Below are 13907 nucleotides of genomic sequence, written 5' to 3' on the forward strand. Positions count from 1 at the left end.
ATGATCATAGAGTCCTTGCTGGTCTGTATGGAATCAATAATTCAGTAATATGAGAAGGTGCTTGCCCATGCAATGCTTTGTAGGTAAGAAGTAAGATTTTAAAATCTATTCTATATTTGCCTGGTAGCCATGTGTGGCCAAGACTGGAGTAATACGGGCACTACAAGGAGTTTGGGTTAAAAGTCTTGCAGAGGCATTTTAAACTGCTTGAACTTGAGAAACTGTACATTGACTGAGACAGGTGAACGGCACATTACAGTCGTCAAGGCATGATGAAATAAAAACATGTATAATCCTTTCCAAATCCCGAGCGTTCACAACTGATCTAAGTTTTGAAATATTTCTTAACTCATAAAAACAGGTTTGGACTATTTTTTAACATGTGGATCTAATGACATATTAGAATCTAAAACAACACCTAAATTCCTGGATGCTGTTCTCATATTATCTTCCAGCAAACCAAGGTGTGGCATTATGGTATTTGCAGTATGATCTAGTCCAATAACAACAATTTCAGTTTTCTCTGAGTTCAGCTGCAAGACGTTCTTGATCGCTGCAAAACAATCTAAAAGAATATTGAGCTTACTGATATTATTTTGTTTAAAAGAAAGATAAAATTGTGTGTCATCTGTATAAAAATGATAAGAAATACTTTTAAAAAATTGACCCAGAGGAAGCATATATAAAAAAATTAGAACCGGGCCAAGAATAGATCCCTGTGGTAAACCAAACTTTTGTATATTAAATGAAGATGTAAATTCTCCATTTTTAACAGAAATTTGTCTTCCTGACAAATATGTGTCAAACCACTTCAGGGCAGTGCCTGATATCCCCAACAAGTAATTAGTTTTTTGTAGCGTTGTGGTTCTGTTTTGGCACATTCCTCCAGGAAAATTGTCTTCAATTCCCAATGTTAAGAGGGTGCCTCTGATGGACTTGCAATTTCAAAATCCTCCATAAATTTTGGAATTCAAGTCAGGAGGTTGGCTAGGCCATGTAAAGCCTTATTGAGTTAGTTTGGCTGTTATCTTTTTTCAACATCCATCTTCTCCCCAAATTAAGTTTCTTGGCCAATGAGATTATATTCTCTTCTAATATGTCCCGGTACATCACTCCATTCACGTTTTCTTTGATTATGTGTTACGATCAAGTACCATTTGCAGAGAAGCAGCACCATATCATGATACTCCCACCTCTGTACTTCACTGTGGGTATTGTCTTCTTTTCATCATATACACAACTTTCTCCAAACATTTGTTCCAAAGGAGTCATTTTGCAAATTTTAAATGTGCATCTCTGTGGTCCCTTTTTAGCAGATGAGATTTGCATGAGGTGTAGGAACAGAGATAATTGTGATGCAGTCCATTGCTTATGGATCTCTGTGTAAATGTTGTTCCTGCTGCTTTCAGGTTGTCCTGCAACTCTTTTCAAGTGACTTCTGACTTCTCTGACTTACCATTAGGTCTGACATCATGCTGTGAATCTTGCATTGTGCACCTGTCCAGAGATGATTAGTTGTGGTTCCACGAACTTTCCACCTGCATATTATCGAAACAAAACAAAATAACATAAACGAAAGTGTTTGAATATTTAGTTCCCCTAACTGTATAATTGTTGATGTGGTGAAGCTTTGTTCAATGTCTCTGCTTTGTAACAGTCAGTATAGTATTTGCCACACAAAAGTTTCTCCAAAAACCTGACAAGCTGTGTGTGTGTGTGTGTGTGTGTTTTGTCTCATTAACTTCAAGAGACAGAAAAAGAGACACAAGTAATAACACAAAGTAACTAGCTTTGTGGACATTTCACCAATTAATAACAAAATATAATCATTGGCAAAATGCTGTTGTGTAAGAGGAATAAAACACAAATAAAACAGATGTGCTGTTCTGTTATAGGAAAATAATCAACTTTATACACCCCACCTTTCGATACTTTTTTCGATACTCATCATGTTTCATTCCTATATACTCTAGGAAACTGGAAACTAGCCAAGCTATATCCAGTGGACAACCAAGACTCTTAAATATCTAGAACCAATTTCCAGTGAGACAGAAGTACTCATAAAGCCGTAACTTCTTGAACATCTGATCTCACCACAATAACATTTTTGTGCTGCTGTGAGCTACTTTGAGCCTTATATTAGTCCCTGCTGACATGCTGTATGATATCCCCACTCCCAGTGTTATTGTTTCACCCTGCTGACAAGAAGAAACAGATACTTGGAGGGTTTGGAGTGATTCAGAGGACCATATCCATTACTATAAATGCACTTTGCTTTGTTAAGTACTGAAGCCAATCGAGGTCATCCATTATTATTTTGTGTTGTCTCATTATCAGCCAGAGGGTGGCCATTTTCCTGGGATAGTTCTCTAGATAATATGCAGCCTAAGTTCCACTGTGTGTCATGCATGTAAATCTAAAGGATTAGCGAGAGAGTTAAGGTTAGCTGACTAGTTAACAGAGTTTCTGGGTGCCTTATTTCACAACCAAGCAACCATCTCATTATTATCTCATTGTATTTGTGTTTTCCTGTGACCATTGTGCCTCTGCAAGCCTCATCATTCAGTTCATAATTTCGATAAAGCCATTTTTATCATCTCAAGAATAATAAATTATGGTCTCATGGATTGTTCCTTTACTTCTCTGAGAAAGAAACATAACCAATAGCTTAACAAAACAGTTAAAAGTCAAATGAAAGTAAATGTTTTTTTTTTACTGGTGAAATTAAGTAATATCATCTCTTCATGTGAAAACTAACTTTTAACACTTTTTAGTATCTAAAACTGTTATAAGCAATTAAGCTATTTTCCTGGAAACATCATTTAATCTCTGGTCATATGCATGAATAATGCTACACAGTTTGCTAATAAATTTACCAAAAGTAAAATATCATGTAAAAAATCAATACTATTTACAATTACCTAGACGTGACTTACTGATTAGCCGAATTATTTGTCAGCTACCGGAATCAATGCTAGTCTAATCTGTCATTAGCAAAGAAAATTTTGTCAGTTGTTAGCAAAGTAGCAAAACTTCTCAACATGCTTTTTGAAATTAGATGTAGGTTTAATGCTACAGCATACAAAGACATCCTATACAATTGTGTGATTCCAACTTTGTGTCAAAAGATTGGGGAAGATCCACTTATGGTTCTGATGGTCCACAAACATTTGGCCATATAGTGTATTTTTCACCCCTGCTTGATTACTGACTATGAGTTTGTCTGCTGATTTAGATTATCAGTGAAAGGTTTGCACTTGTGTCCTACTGCCTCTATTTCATACATAATTTTTTGGTATTACAATTTTGAGTTGGTCATGAAATATATGCGTATTTGCATGCTAACTGATTCACCTCCTTTTGTTACTGAAATCTTTCACATAACAGTCTATCACTATTGTTATTTCATGGGATTATTTAAAAGCACTAATTCCATGCATGACAAGTGTATATTTTACACAGTTTTATTAATAAAATGTCACTCAAAGCTAAAACTACTCAAGAGGTCTGGGTTTAACAGCTAAAGGAAAAAACAGCTAATCAACATAAGATCAGTATCTACCAGAATCCCAGGCCAGTTATTATTGCAGCATGAATCATTAGGTTATCTATCTATAAATCTTTTTTTTTTTTTTTTTACATTTTGTGAAAATATCTAAAAATCTCAGTTGATCACTGGTAGCAAAATCACTATTGCTGTCTATGCTGCTTGGTCTTAATTTGGACTTGGGCCAATTTAGTGGTATTGTTATAGTAACCTCTCCATGTTGACCTATATGACTCTGAGTCGTCCATCTGACTCCCCACAGTGACCCACTGCTATCTCCAATCTGATCCATACACCCTCCACCCACTACAGCCCTTTAGATTCTGGGGAAACATGGGGGTGGTGCAGCTATTCTAAATGTCCATCTCTCCCTCTGGAGCAGACATGACAAGATCACTGTAATTGATATTTACGGAGTGTGTGCTAGTTCATTTTCCAGTCAATTTGGTGGTGTTTGCAAAATAAATGGGAGAGGAAGCATTAACATATGGGCACTTTTTGTGTTGCATGTGTGTGTGTGTGTGTGTGTGTGTGCATATGGGAGGGGTGATGTGCAGATTTTGATGCTGGATCACTAGAAAACTGAGAGAAGCCTTACTAGACTGCATCAGCAATAAAGGCGAGAGCATCCATCTTCATTAAAGCCTGGGGGGACAGAACAGGAAGGTGCCTTACACACAGTGTTTAGAGCCTCTCAGCAGAGTTTACCTTCTGCCAAAAATATTAAAACACCAAATTACAGAAACTATGCAATATTTTATGTAGGCTGTGCAAATAACTATAATAAAAATCAGCATAATGTTTGTCCCTTTTTAACAGACTTTGAAGTCATCGATTTTTCTTCCTTTCAGTGTTTTTCTTTCTTTGTGGAATTTGCTATTAATTTTTAAGAAAACAATATTAAACGTTAATGTGTGTGTGTTCCAATGAATAGCCAACTGGAATATGTAGTCATGTATTTTAAAATGTTGATCTGATTCTTAATCTTACTTGATTATCAAAAACCATTTTAATATTTCAATTTTTTCCTTAAAGACTTTGTAATCTTGCACAATTTTTATACTTTACATTTTTTTAAAGGCAAACAAAATCCATAAGTTAGTAATTTCTAGCTCTAAAATCTGATCTGATGTTGTCTCCAGCTCAAAATTCTCCTGAATTTATTCCGTTGTGGGGAAAAATCAGGCTTCCTGCTTGTTATGTTAAACATGCTGCATAGCCAGACAACAATATTTTTATCAAAAAAGCAAAAATCACATTATCCTCAATATCACAGACTCTTTACTAGATTAGTGCTGTTTTATTTATTCAGGTGAGCTCCCCAGACATGAGCACACCAACTAACAGCGTTCACCCCTACATCCCCTGACAATCCCAATGGAAACCTTTTCAGACAAACCAAATTTAGGCTACATATTGATTTTTACATGCCTACATAAAAAAAAGTCTTCAGAATGCACAAACCAAAATCTCCCGGGAATGGAAAATCTCCCAACTCTTAAGGATGTAACAATGGAAAATATGGTGGTGAGGAAGCAGCGCAGATGGGCTTTAAAAAAAAATGTCATGGTTTTATCCTGCAAGCCTTCAGAAAGGCCGTGAATCTGAAGGCCAGAGATAGAGTCCTCAGTGAGAGAGACGGTAAATCCCTCTTTCTGCCACTGCTGCTTTCCTTCCTACGCAATGAAACACAGCCGAGGATTAAACTCTCCCCTGCCAATTCCTCCTCGATGCCCAGTCAATTAAGACTTACAGAGGCTGATAGTGTCCCTTCAACCTGATACTAATCAAATCTCAGGAACTGGAAATGGTGCTAATCACGTAATATTGTTTCTGCCTACGGTTTTGGAAAATGAAACCTCAGTCTATATTGCTATGATGCAGTAAACTCGCCAAAAAAAAACCCTGCTGTTTGACTATTTTGTTTCAGACAAATATTCTGGTAGTGTTGTTTTACTGGGAGACTCAGTTTAACAATACAGCACACTACACTCTGAATGACTTCAAACCAAGTGTGTGCAATTGTTTGTGTCATAATGGACAACAGTGTAAAGTCATTGCAATTTAAATTTAGCCTTGGTGTTTTGGCAGTGGGAAATGGACTGACAGCACTGACATTCCTCTTTCAAGGAAAAGAGCATGTGATACTTCCTTCAAGGAAATTATAACACTGTCTAGGTAGGGATGTAATACGAATGGAATGAATTGACAGTATGCACTAAATACGCATATACAGATACAGACAGAAGGTGCACTTTTTTAAGAATGCTTGCCAGAAAAATCACATAGCATGTGGTTCAGACTAGAAGTGTGCGTCAGTACTGGGATCCTGCAGGACACTATTGTATTTTCATTGGGTGAGAGGGATGATATGAAGCTTTCAGGGGAAAGAAAGACCACATTCATTAATGTGAATGTAAATGATGCATTTACAGCAATGAATTTTTGCATTTGTTCATTGCATTTGTTCATTGACTGGTCAGGATCATGGTGGTTAAAATTAGCTAGTTTGTTTATATCTTGAGAAATAGAACCAACAAAATTTATTAGAAAATGTCATGGGCAGGTACAAACAAAAGTAATAATGGCTATTTCCAAAAAAAAAAAAAAAAACAACTTCCAGTTTAGGCCACACCCACTTTGGGTTTAACTCCAAATACAAATATTGGAGCACTAAACAGATAGATAGTGTCACTGCATTACACTCCTAATATAAGCTCAAGCTAAAGTCTACAGATTCCTTACGCCATTAGAGAATACATTATCAAAAAGAAATAATACTGTATCATGGATAATAAGTATACAAAGTAAGAAGATGTTGGATAACAGGATAACATATACATCGTTAAAGCTGCTGTTAATTGAAAACAGATCATTGCTGATAATGGTGATTAGGGACATCAGAGAGATGTGTTTCCAAATTGCAATTACATATGCTACACATTTCAGGTGTGATTTTTTTTTTTTTATGGATACAAACATGCATATTAATTATTCTATAATACACTCAAGCAAATATTTGTGTGGTTGTTAATCTCCCTCCGACACACAAACTGCAGTTAAGGGAAGCAATGGGATTAAACCTGCATTAATTACCAGCTCCATTATTCCATTCTTATATGCTTAGGATTCAGTCCTGGTCCTAATGAACTCTTGGCTGCACACTGATTAAAATGCAATGAAATTTAAAATTGTAGTATTGTGCCTTTTAACGGCTGCTCCAAATGAATTTCTGAAGCTTATAGCAGTCTATGTGATTGAACTGCACAATTCAGGAACCCAGGGGAAATGAATGCTAGCAATAATCCGAATGAGAGGACATGGCCTGATTGTGTAAAAACTACCTTTTGTCTTGCTGATTTCTCTTCAGCCTGGTTACAGGTCAGATAATCATTTAGGCCACAACATCCAGCTACACAATGGCACAATCTATTTCACCTGCAACACATTTGAATCAGGTTGTCGAACATGCATGAAAACAAAACAGAAGTTTTGTAGAAGTGTTAGAGCTGGTAGAGCTGTTTATGTATTTATGCACATGTATATGAATGTACTCACATATGTTACAGTTTATCTGTAAGCTAAGAAATGATTGATTCTGGTTGCTTTTATGTCACTTCTCATTGGATTAAGAAAGAGGTGTAGCAGCTGGTCTCCAATGGAAGCATTTAGCCAGGCCATCTGTTATGTCTTGTAAGTAAAATAATAAAACACAATTTGAGCTGAGGTCAGGAGGAAACTAAGCTGCAGTAAAGCTAATTAATAGTTAGCTACTTAATAGTACTTAGTAGCTACTTGTAGCCCCACAGACCAACAATGCGAGGCCCCAGGCTGGACAAATGAAGCCCCATGCTTGAACAAAAGCTACCAGTAAAACAAACAATTGAACAATGAATTAACATTTATTTATAGTTTATTTACTGTATTTATACCCCAGCACTGTTGAATTCTCTATTCTGTTTGCTCTAAAGTTGTTTCCAACTCTGACTAATGAGTTGCTAGGCAATTCCCAGGTTTATATTCATTCTAATACATAATAATAAAAAAAAAAAATAATAATAATAATTACTGATATGGTGCAGTTTTCTCTGAGGTTTATTTAGCATTTTTGGAAGGAGTCTCCAGTGTCAGACGTTAAGCTGTAGCTTTAAGTTTTCCGACATACGAAGGTCTTCTGCAAGGCTCTCTGTCCTGATTCTCGGCAACATGATAAGCTGTGTCTTAACTAAAATACAGGAAAAAAAAGAGAGGCTGAAGAGTAAACAACTGTTTATAGCAACTAAAGCGTAAGTGATAATAGGAACTAACCTGTTTCACAGACATTAAATGTAACTATAAACAGAAAAAAATGGCTGTGGTATAAGTGGAATGAAACACTTGCTTTCATTGTTAATGTTCCTATAACAGCATCTACCTTTGTGCTTTCGCACATACTGTAAATAATTATGGGACTACAGCACACATTTTATGAATTTTATCTAATCAACAATCCTTTTGACAAAAAAGATCATTTAATCATTTCCATCTTTTCCCTAATATACTTTTTTCCCTAATATTCTTTTGCACAACATGGGGCCTCTACTCAACCAGGGGTTTCATCAGTGCAGAGGTTTCTGCCTGTCATGAGGCTAGTTGCATGTGTTACCTGCTATGCCACTTTTAAATGTTCATTATTTTAGTTCCACAGCAGGCCACAAAACTAGCAAGTATTTGTCGTAACCATGCACCACTACTGAAGACTAGTGAATTTAGTTATGTAGCACGGGAAAAAAAAAAACTGCAGTTCTCACTAAGTAGCAGATATTTATACTGTAGCATGCAAATTGACCACAATATATCTTACCAAAGTCTTTTAAAAGAAGAGAGGAATCAAGATGAAAAGAGCTGAGGTTCACTTGACCTTATTGTGCTTCAAATTCAAGGACGAATAATTTCATTACTGCTTTTATTGAACATGCCATGCTTTTACCCACTGGAGTTAGGGGTTTTGAGGTTGGTGTGTGTGTGTGTGTGTGTGTGGAGAGGGGGGGAGGGAGAGAGAGAGAGAGAGAGAGAGACTTTACCTGTGAGTTGTCTTAATGGACAACAAATTGACCTTGAACATATCATTCTTACAAAGTGGTCTATACCAAATACCAAACAGTTCACTACAAACAAAACGATGTAAGGACGCCGATGAGGATCAAATCGCAAAAGAACAACACTGTTGCTGTCGCTATGCAGTCGTTCCATCAGGGATGTGTGTTACTGAGGAAAGCGGTGCTGGCTGGACTTCCACACTGTCATGCAGAATAATCACAGCTCTGTGGTAATTAACTTCTCTATTTAGCCTGCAGCTAGAGAACAGAGAACCTTCCCTTAACAAAGTCAACACCACACAGGTACGCTGTGTTACACTGCTGCTCAACTGTGGGAAATCATAGAGGAAATGTTTGATTTACTAGTCACCAAAAGGAAATACTCTTGTGTGAGGTCATGTTGGAGACAATATGCCAGAGCGCTCTATTACAGAGCCAAGAAGAGTGAAGACACCTTTATGAAAGACTATATATTATATTACTTTTGGAATGAGAGTACATCTTAACTAAATCTGAAGGTGGATCATATTTTAACTGTTCTTCATTCTGGACCACTGTCATGTTTGTAAATGAGCACTTGTGCCTACGCTGCCAAAATTGCATTTGTTCAAATTTTCAAGAAATACAAGAAGCGTAAATTACAGTGGCAAGCAATTTGGTTACTGTGGATTTTCACAATGGGGAATTTCAGTATTCAAAAGGGACTGCCCACAATTAAATCTGTCCAATAGACACATTCGAAATACATTTCTGTTTCTGTCATTTATTAGCATGACTATCCAGTCCAGGTATGAATAGAAGAAAATGTAAGACATTATTTTCTCAAACATTGAGCATTTCTAGTAAGTAGGAATTAAAGTCTTCCTGGAAAATGATCCACAACACAAGAGCTATTTGAATGACAAAAAAGCAGCATTCACATACAGATTTTATTTTCATTTCATTGTTGGATTCAGAAATCGTCACACTTTTCAAGTGCATGTGGCTTCCTGAGGCTAGAACGAATCTGGCAGGTTAGATATTATGTACATGTGGAGTAAATGCACATCACAAAATAAATAAATAAATAAAATGCTTTTTAAAAAATTGTCAGGGAAATGCCATACACACGAGAGAACTGTCTCTTGGGCTCAGCTTTTCTCAGCACTGGAAGCTCATAAGCAGAGCATACATTTCCATTTTTGAACCACCAACGTTTACTGAAAACAGTTTCATTTACAGAGTAGCACTCTAGCTTAAACATATGTGACAAACGATTGATTTTTTTTTTTTTACAATGGCTTTCTGAACAGCATAATAGTAATAACCATGCTAATTGAGGACAGACCTGGGAATGCTGCCAAAAAAAGGGAGCAATTTCAAGGGCAATGTTCCCTTTCTGTTAGCATTTTTCCCCTCATCAAAATTTCAGCCCACCTGTTTTAACCCACTTCCATTTGCGCAGGTTAAACACACCTGCTAAGGGTCGAGCACAAGCAGCTGTCAACTGCTACCTTCATTATGGTTTCACTCACACGGAGGATGATCCAGTGTGACATTATCATTTTTAGGATCCGGATATTTAATGTTTCAATCCCAAAAAAAAACAGAGAAAAGTCACATATTGTCGCTTGGTAATATATATGGATATATATCTATATATATATAAAACATCTTGCAGTGAGCTGGATGCATGAGTGTCTGTAAATAGTTGAGATATGTAGAAGAAAAAAAAAAACATTCACAAAAGACTGCAATAGAGCATTCTGTCCACTCAACATCTGACACAAATAACTAGGGGCAGGCAATTGCATTAGGCCTGCTCAGCTGGCATTTATTAGTCCCGTATGCTTGACTATGATTCTCTTCCGTCAGTTGAGCACAAATCCCCTCGCAACAATTCAGTAATAATACATCTCTATCTGCGGACGCTTCCGTCCTAAATCTCTGTTTTAGCCTGCTGTGCAGACTCGTACAAACATACTCGCTAGCATATCTGTAGCATTATCTTTCTCTCTCCATGTCAGCAGGAGCTGAAGATTTTGTGCTTATCACTAAAGAATGTGCAAATCAAACAATTATCTATAATAACTTAGAAATCAGTTGGTTCATTTATGGAAAAAAAAAAGTGACACCACATTTTATCCATTCACAACGTTAGAAAGACTATTAAGAGACAAATAAAAAAAAAATCATATTTTGGTTTGCATAGCAAAGCAACATCAAATTAAAAAAAATCTATTTACAGAAATACACATCCCTTTTGTGTGATTTACATTTCGGATTTCAAAAAACGAGCAAAACAAAAACATCTTTCTTGTTTTTTTTCCAAGTGATGCACATTTTGTGGCACAAAATGGGCAGGACATGTGACGTTTTGTCGTAAATTAGACAAAGAAGCAAACCGCAAGCTGAACACCATCGGGAGACGTGTGTCTGTACATTAGCTTCACAGTTCAGTGTTGGTCTCTGAGGTAAAAATCGCCTCGTGTAACACCGGGGGGAGAAGCTCATTGGACGTTGCAGGGGTGAACAATGAATCTCTCTTGCTCTCGCTCGTCCTCGCTTTCAGTCGCGTGGGCAGTGAGTAGTCTGGCTTATCTCTCAGACATGGCACTCTGAAGCACAGATAAATGGAGGTTAATGCATTCTGGACAATTCAGAGCAGGGCTGTGATGACACAAGTATGACAGTATAGAAAAATCTAAAATAGCTACACCATTACTGGTATTTCTATGCTTAAAATATTATTTGGGTGATTCCAGGATTGGGGTGCCATTTAGCCCTTGTTATTAGAAATTAAAATTAATTAATTTTTAAAATATTTATTCAACATTGAATCTAAGAAAACATGCATCAAACGTGTTAACCAGAAAAACTTTTTTTTAACAACTTTTCTTTGCTGATTCAATGGCTGCATTGTGCTTTTACATGAGTAACAGACTTCCTGTAGTATTAGAGTTGAGGTATTTTTTTTAGTATATAATTATCAAATATGCCAACTAGCATACATGCTAATGACATGAGGACATTAAGAACAATCTAATGATTTGCTTAAAATGAATAATTTATCATTTGGGTAAAAGGGTTGCAAGTTCAAAGTGAAGACATCAGTCAATGTCACAATATCATTAAAAATAACAAAACAAGATTGAGAGAACTTTTCTTCTTCTCATGAAATTTTCTTCATCCAGAAATTCAAATGCTGCAACTTCATGGTGATATACAGTATTGTGCAGAAGTCTTGGCACTCCCCTGTTTTTGCACTAATTTTGTGAGTCAGTTCAAAAACACTTTATTTCCAAATATTAGTTTTCCAACAAAAAATTAAAATGTTACAGTTTGTATGTCAGTAAAGAAAGCAACATGTTACATAACAGACCATTTCTCAGACAAAATAACATGATGAAGGCTGCTGGGTTTTGCATGCAAAAAGAAGAAGCAAGTGCGACAGTCAAAGTCTTCCGAAGAACTGTGGCAGATTCTCCAAGAAAAAGTAAAACTTACTCACTAATTTCCTTATAAAACTGCATAAAGTGTACCTGAGACTACTAGGGTTTTTTTGTTTGTTTGTTTTTTAAAAAAAAGCAAAGGGTTGTGACACCAAATATTGACTTTATTTAGTTTATTACAGTTTATTGCTCTTTATAGTATTGTTTTTATGTAGAAACACTAAATTTCAGTATTTTTGATGCATCTGTGCTTTATAGCATTTCTTCACCTAGGACTTTTGCACAATACTGTATACATGTGACTTGTGGAACATTTCAAATATTTCATAGGGGTGAATGTGTTCAGGTTTGAGGACAAGGTTGAGCAAATGTTGTTGGATACTAAAATGCACATTTAACAATTTAAAATTTAACAATCGTAACCTATAATGGACGACTCATGGAAAAGAATGCTTCCAGTATGAGATGACATTTCACACACTAATGCAAAAAAAGAAGATTTCTGAAGTGTTTTACTGATTTACATTTCAATATAAGGAGCATTCTGTAGATTTCATTAGTGTTTTAAATTATTTTTCTGAAATATACACATAGGGTGTTTTTAAGGACACTTTATCTATGTTTAAAATGCCATTCACCCATTTAGCTAAACAATAATCAGATCTGCTAGTTTAACCACAGTAAAGGCTGACAAAATGAAAGAACAGAGCGGAGAGTAACCCCAGGACCTGGGAGAGGCAACAATGGTGTTAAATGAACTGCATGATAATGTGAATTTTTCATCTCAGTGCACACATAGACACTGAATCTCGATCGAGGGAAAGTTAGGTTCGCTCACATAGATGTCCATAGTTGGCCTCCGTGCTGCCTGACGCTCGTCCTGCAGAGTCCCGCTGATCTGTGCTGGACCGTCTCTGTGAGACGCATCCCAGCGTGCCTCTGGAGCTCCAGTTGGCTGTGTGCTGCTGCTCCAGTGTAGACACCACACACTCATCAGGAGGATCAGAGCCCACAGAACCCCAGGAAGTGTGTAGCCGCACACCAATGCTGTGCAGGGGTTCTGAGGAGGGAGTTCGCACTGCAGGGGAGACGAGATACACTGGTAACTGTTACTGTACCGGATGCCAATACTGACCCTTATGTTCTCTTCACTACTTAGCAATAGATATGCCAAATTTAATTAGCAATTAAAATGTAAAAATTTATTAGCAATTTAAATATATTCATGGAAATAGACACAGAAAATGTTTTTAACATTTTTCTTGGTTATTGGAGTTTTGGTTTTATTGGTTTTTGGTTTTATTGGTTATTGGTTTACTATGGTTTTATTATGGTCCTTTAGGGTAACTATGTTTATTATATATTCAACTATAATACTGGCACCCATTCCCTGATCAAGGTGCTTACTGAAGGGTGAATAACTGCCACAGTTTTATTAACTTGTAACTATAGCTGTGACTGTGGTACTTAAGTGTTGTGTTATGCTTATGACACTACCATAGTTTACAGAATGGTATAGTAGCTAGTTGTAGACTACAACTCCCATGATCCTCAGCCCAAAGCCTCATCACATGATCTCACAGTTATCTGATTACTAATGACACTCACCTGTTTGCAATCAGACTACTCTCTTTAAAGAACCCAGATTATTGGTTTGATTAATAGTTTGATCACAGCCTGCTTCATATTTCTGAGTATGGCCTAGCCTTTTGGTTTCTTTGCTACTGTACAGTGGATTTCCTGGCTGGACAATTCATATATTTCACTAGCTAGCCCATCTAGCCCATTTAAATATACATACCAAATAAACACTCTTTATTTTTAGAGTGTTCATTTTCTGGTTGTTGAACC

The 13907-nt window shown here is 36.5% G+C and overlaps 1 protein-coding gene across 4 annotated transcripts in view; it reads right to left on the reverse strand.

Annotated features, from left to right (window-relative positions):
* Positions 1-9540: 9540 nt before the first annotated feature.
* The window catches only part of LOC113543652 (roundabout homolog 2), a 128756-nt gene continuing 124389 nt past the window's right edge, over positions 9541-13907 (reverse strand). For all 4 annotated transcript variants that reach the window (XM_053241268.1, XM_053241269.1, XM_026942040.3 and 1 more), the window contains 2 exons: positions 12895-13134; positions 9541-11222 (listed from right to left, as the gene is read on the reverse strand). In XM_053241268.1, coding sequence (XP_053097243.1) covers positions 11221-11222; positions 12895-13134 — 242 coding nt within the window. In that variant the 3' untranslated portion in view covers positions 9541-11220. The remainder of the gene's footprint in view (positions 11223-12894; positions 13135-13907) is intronic.

This window comes from Pangasianodon hypophthalmus, chromosome 17 (assembly GCF_027358585.1).
Source record: "Pangasianodon hypophthalmus isolate fPanHyp1 chromosome 17, fPanHyp1.pri, whole genome shotgun sequence".
Classification (NCBI taxonomy): domain Eukaryota; kingdom Metazoa; phylum Chordata; class Actinopteri; order Siluriformes; family Pangasiidae; genus Pangasianodon; species Pangasianodon hypophthalmus.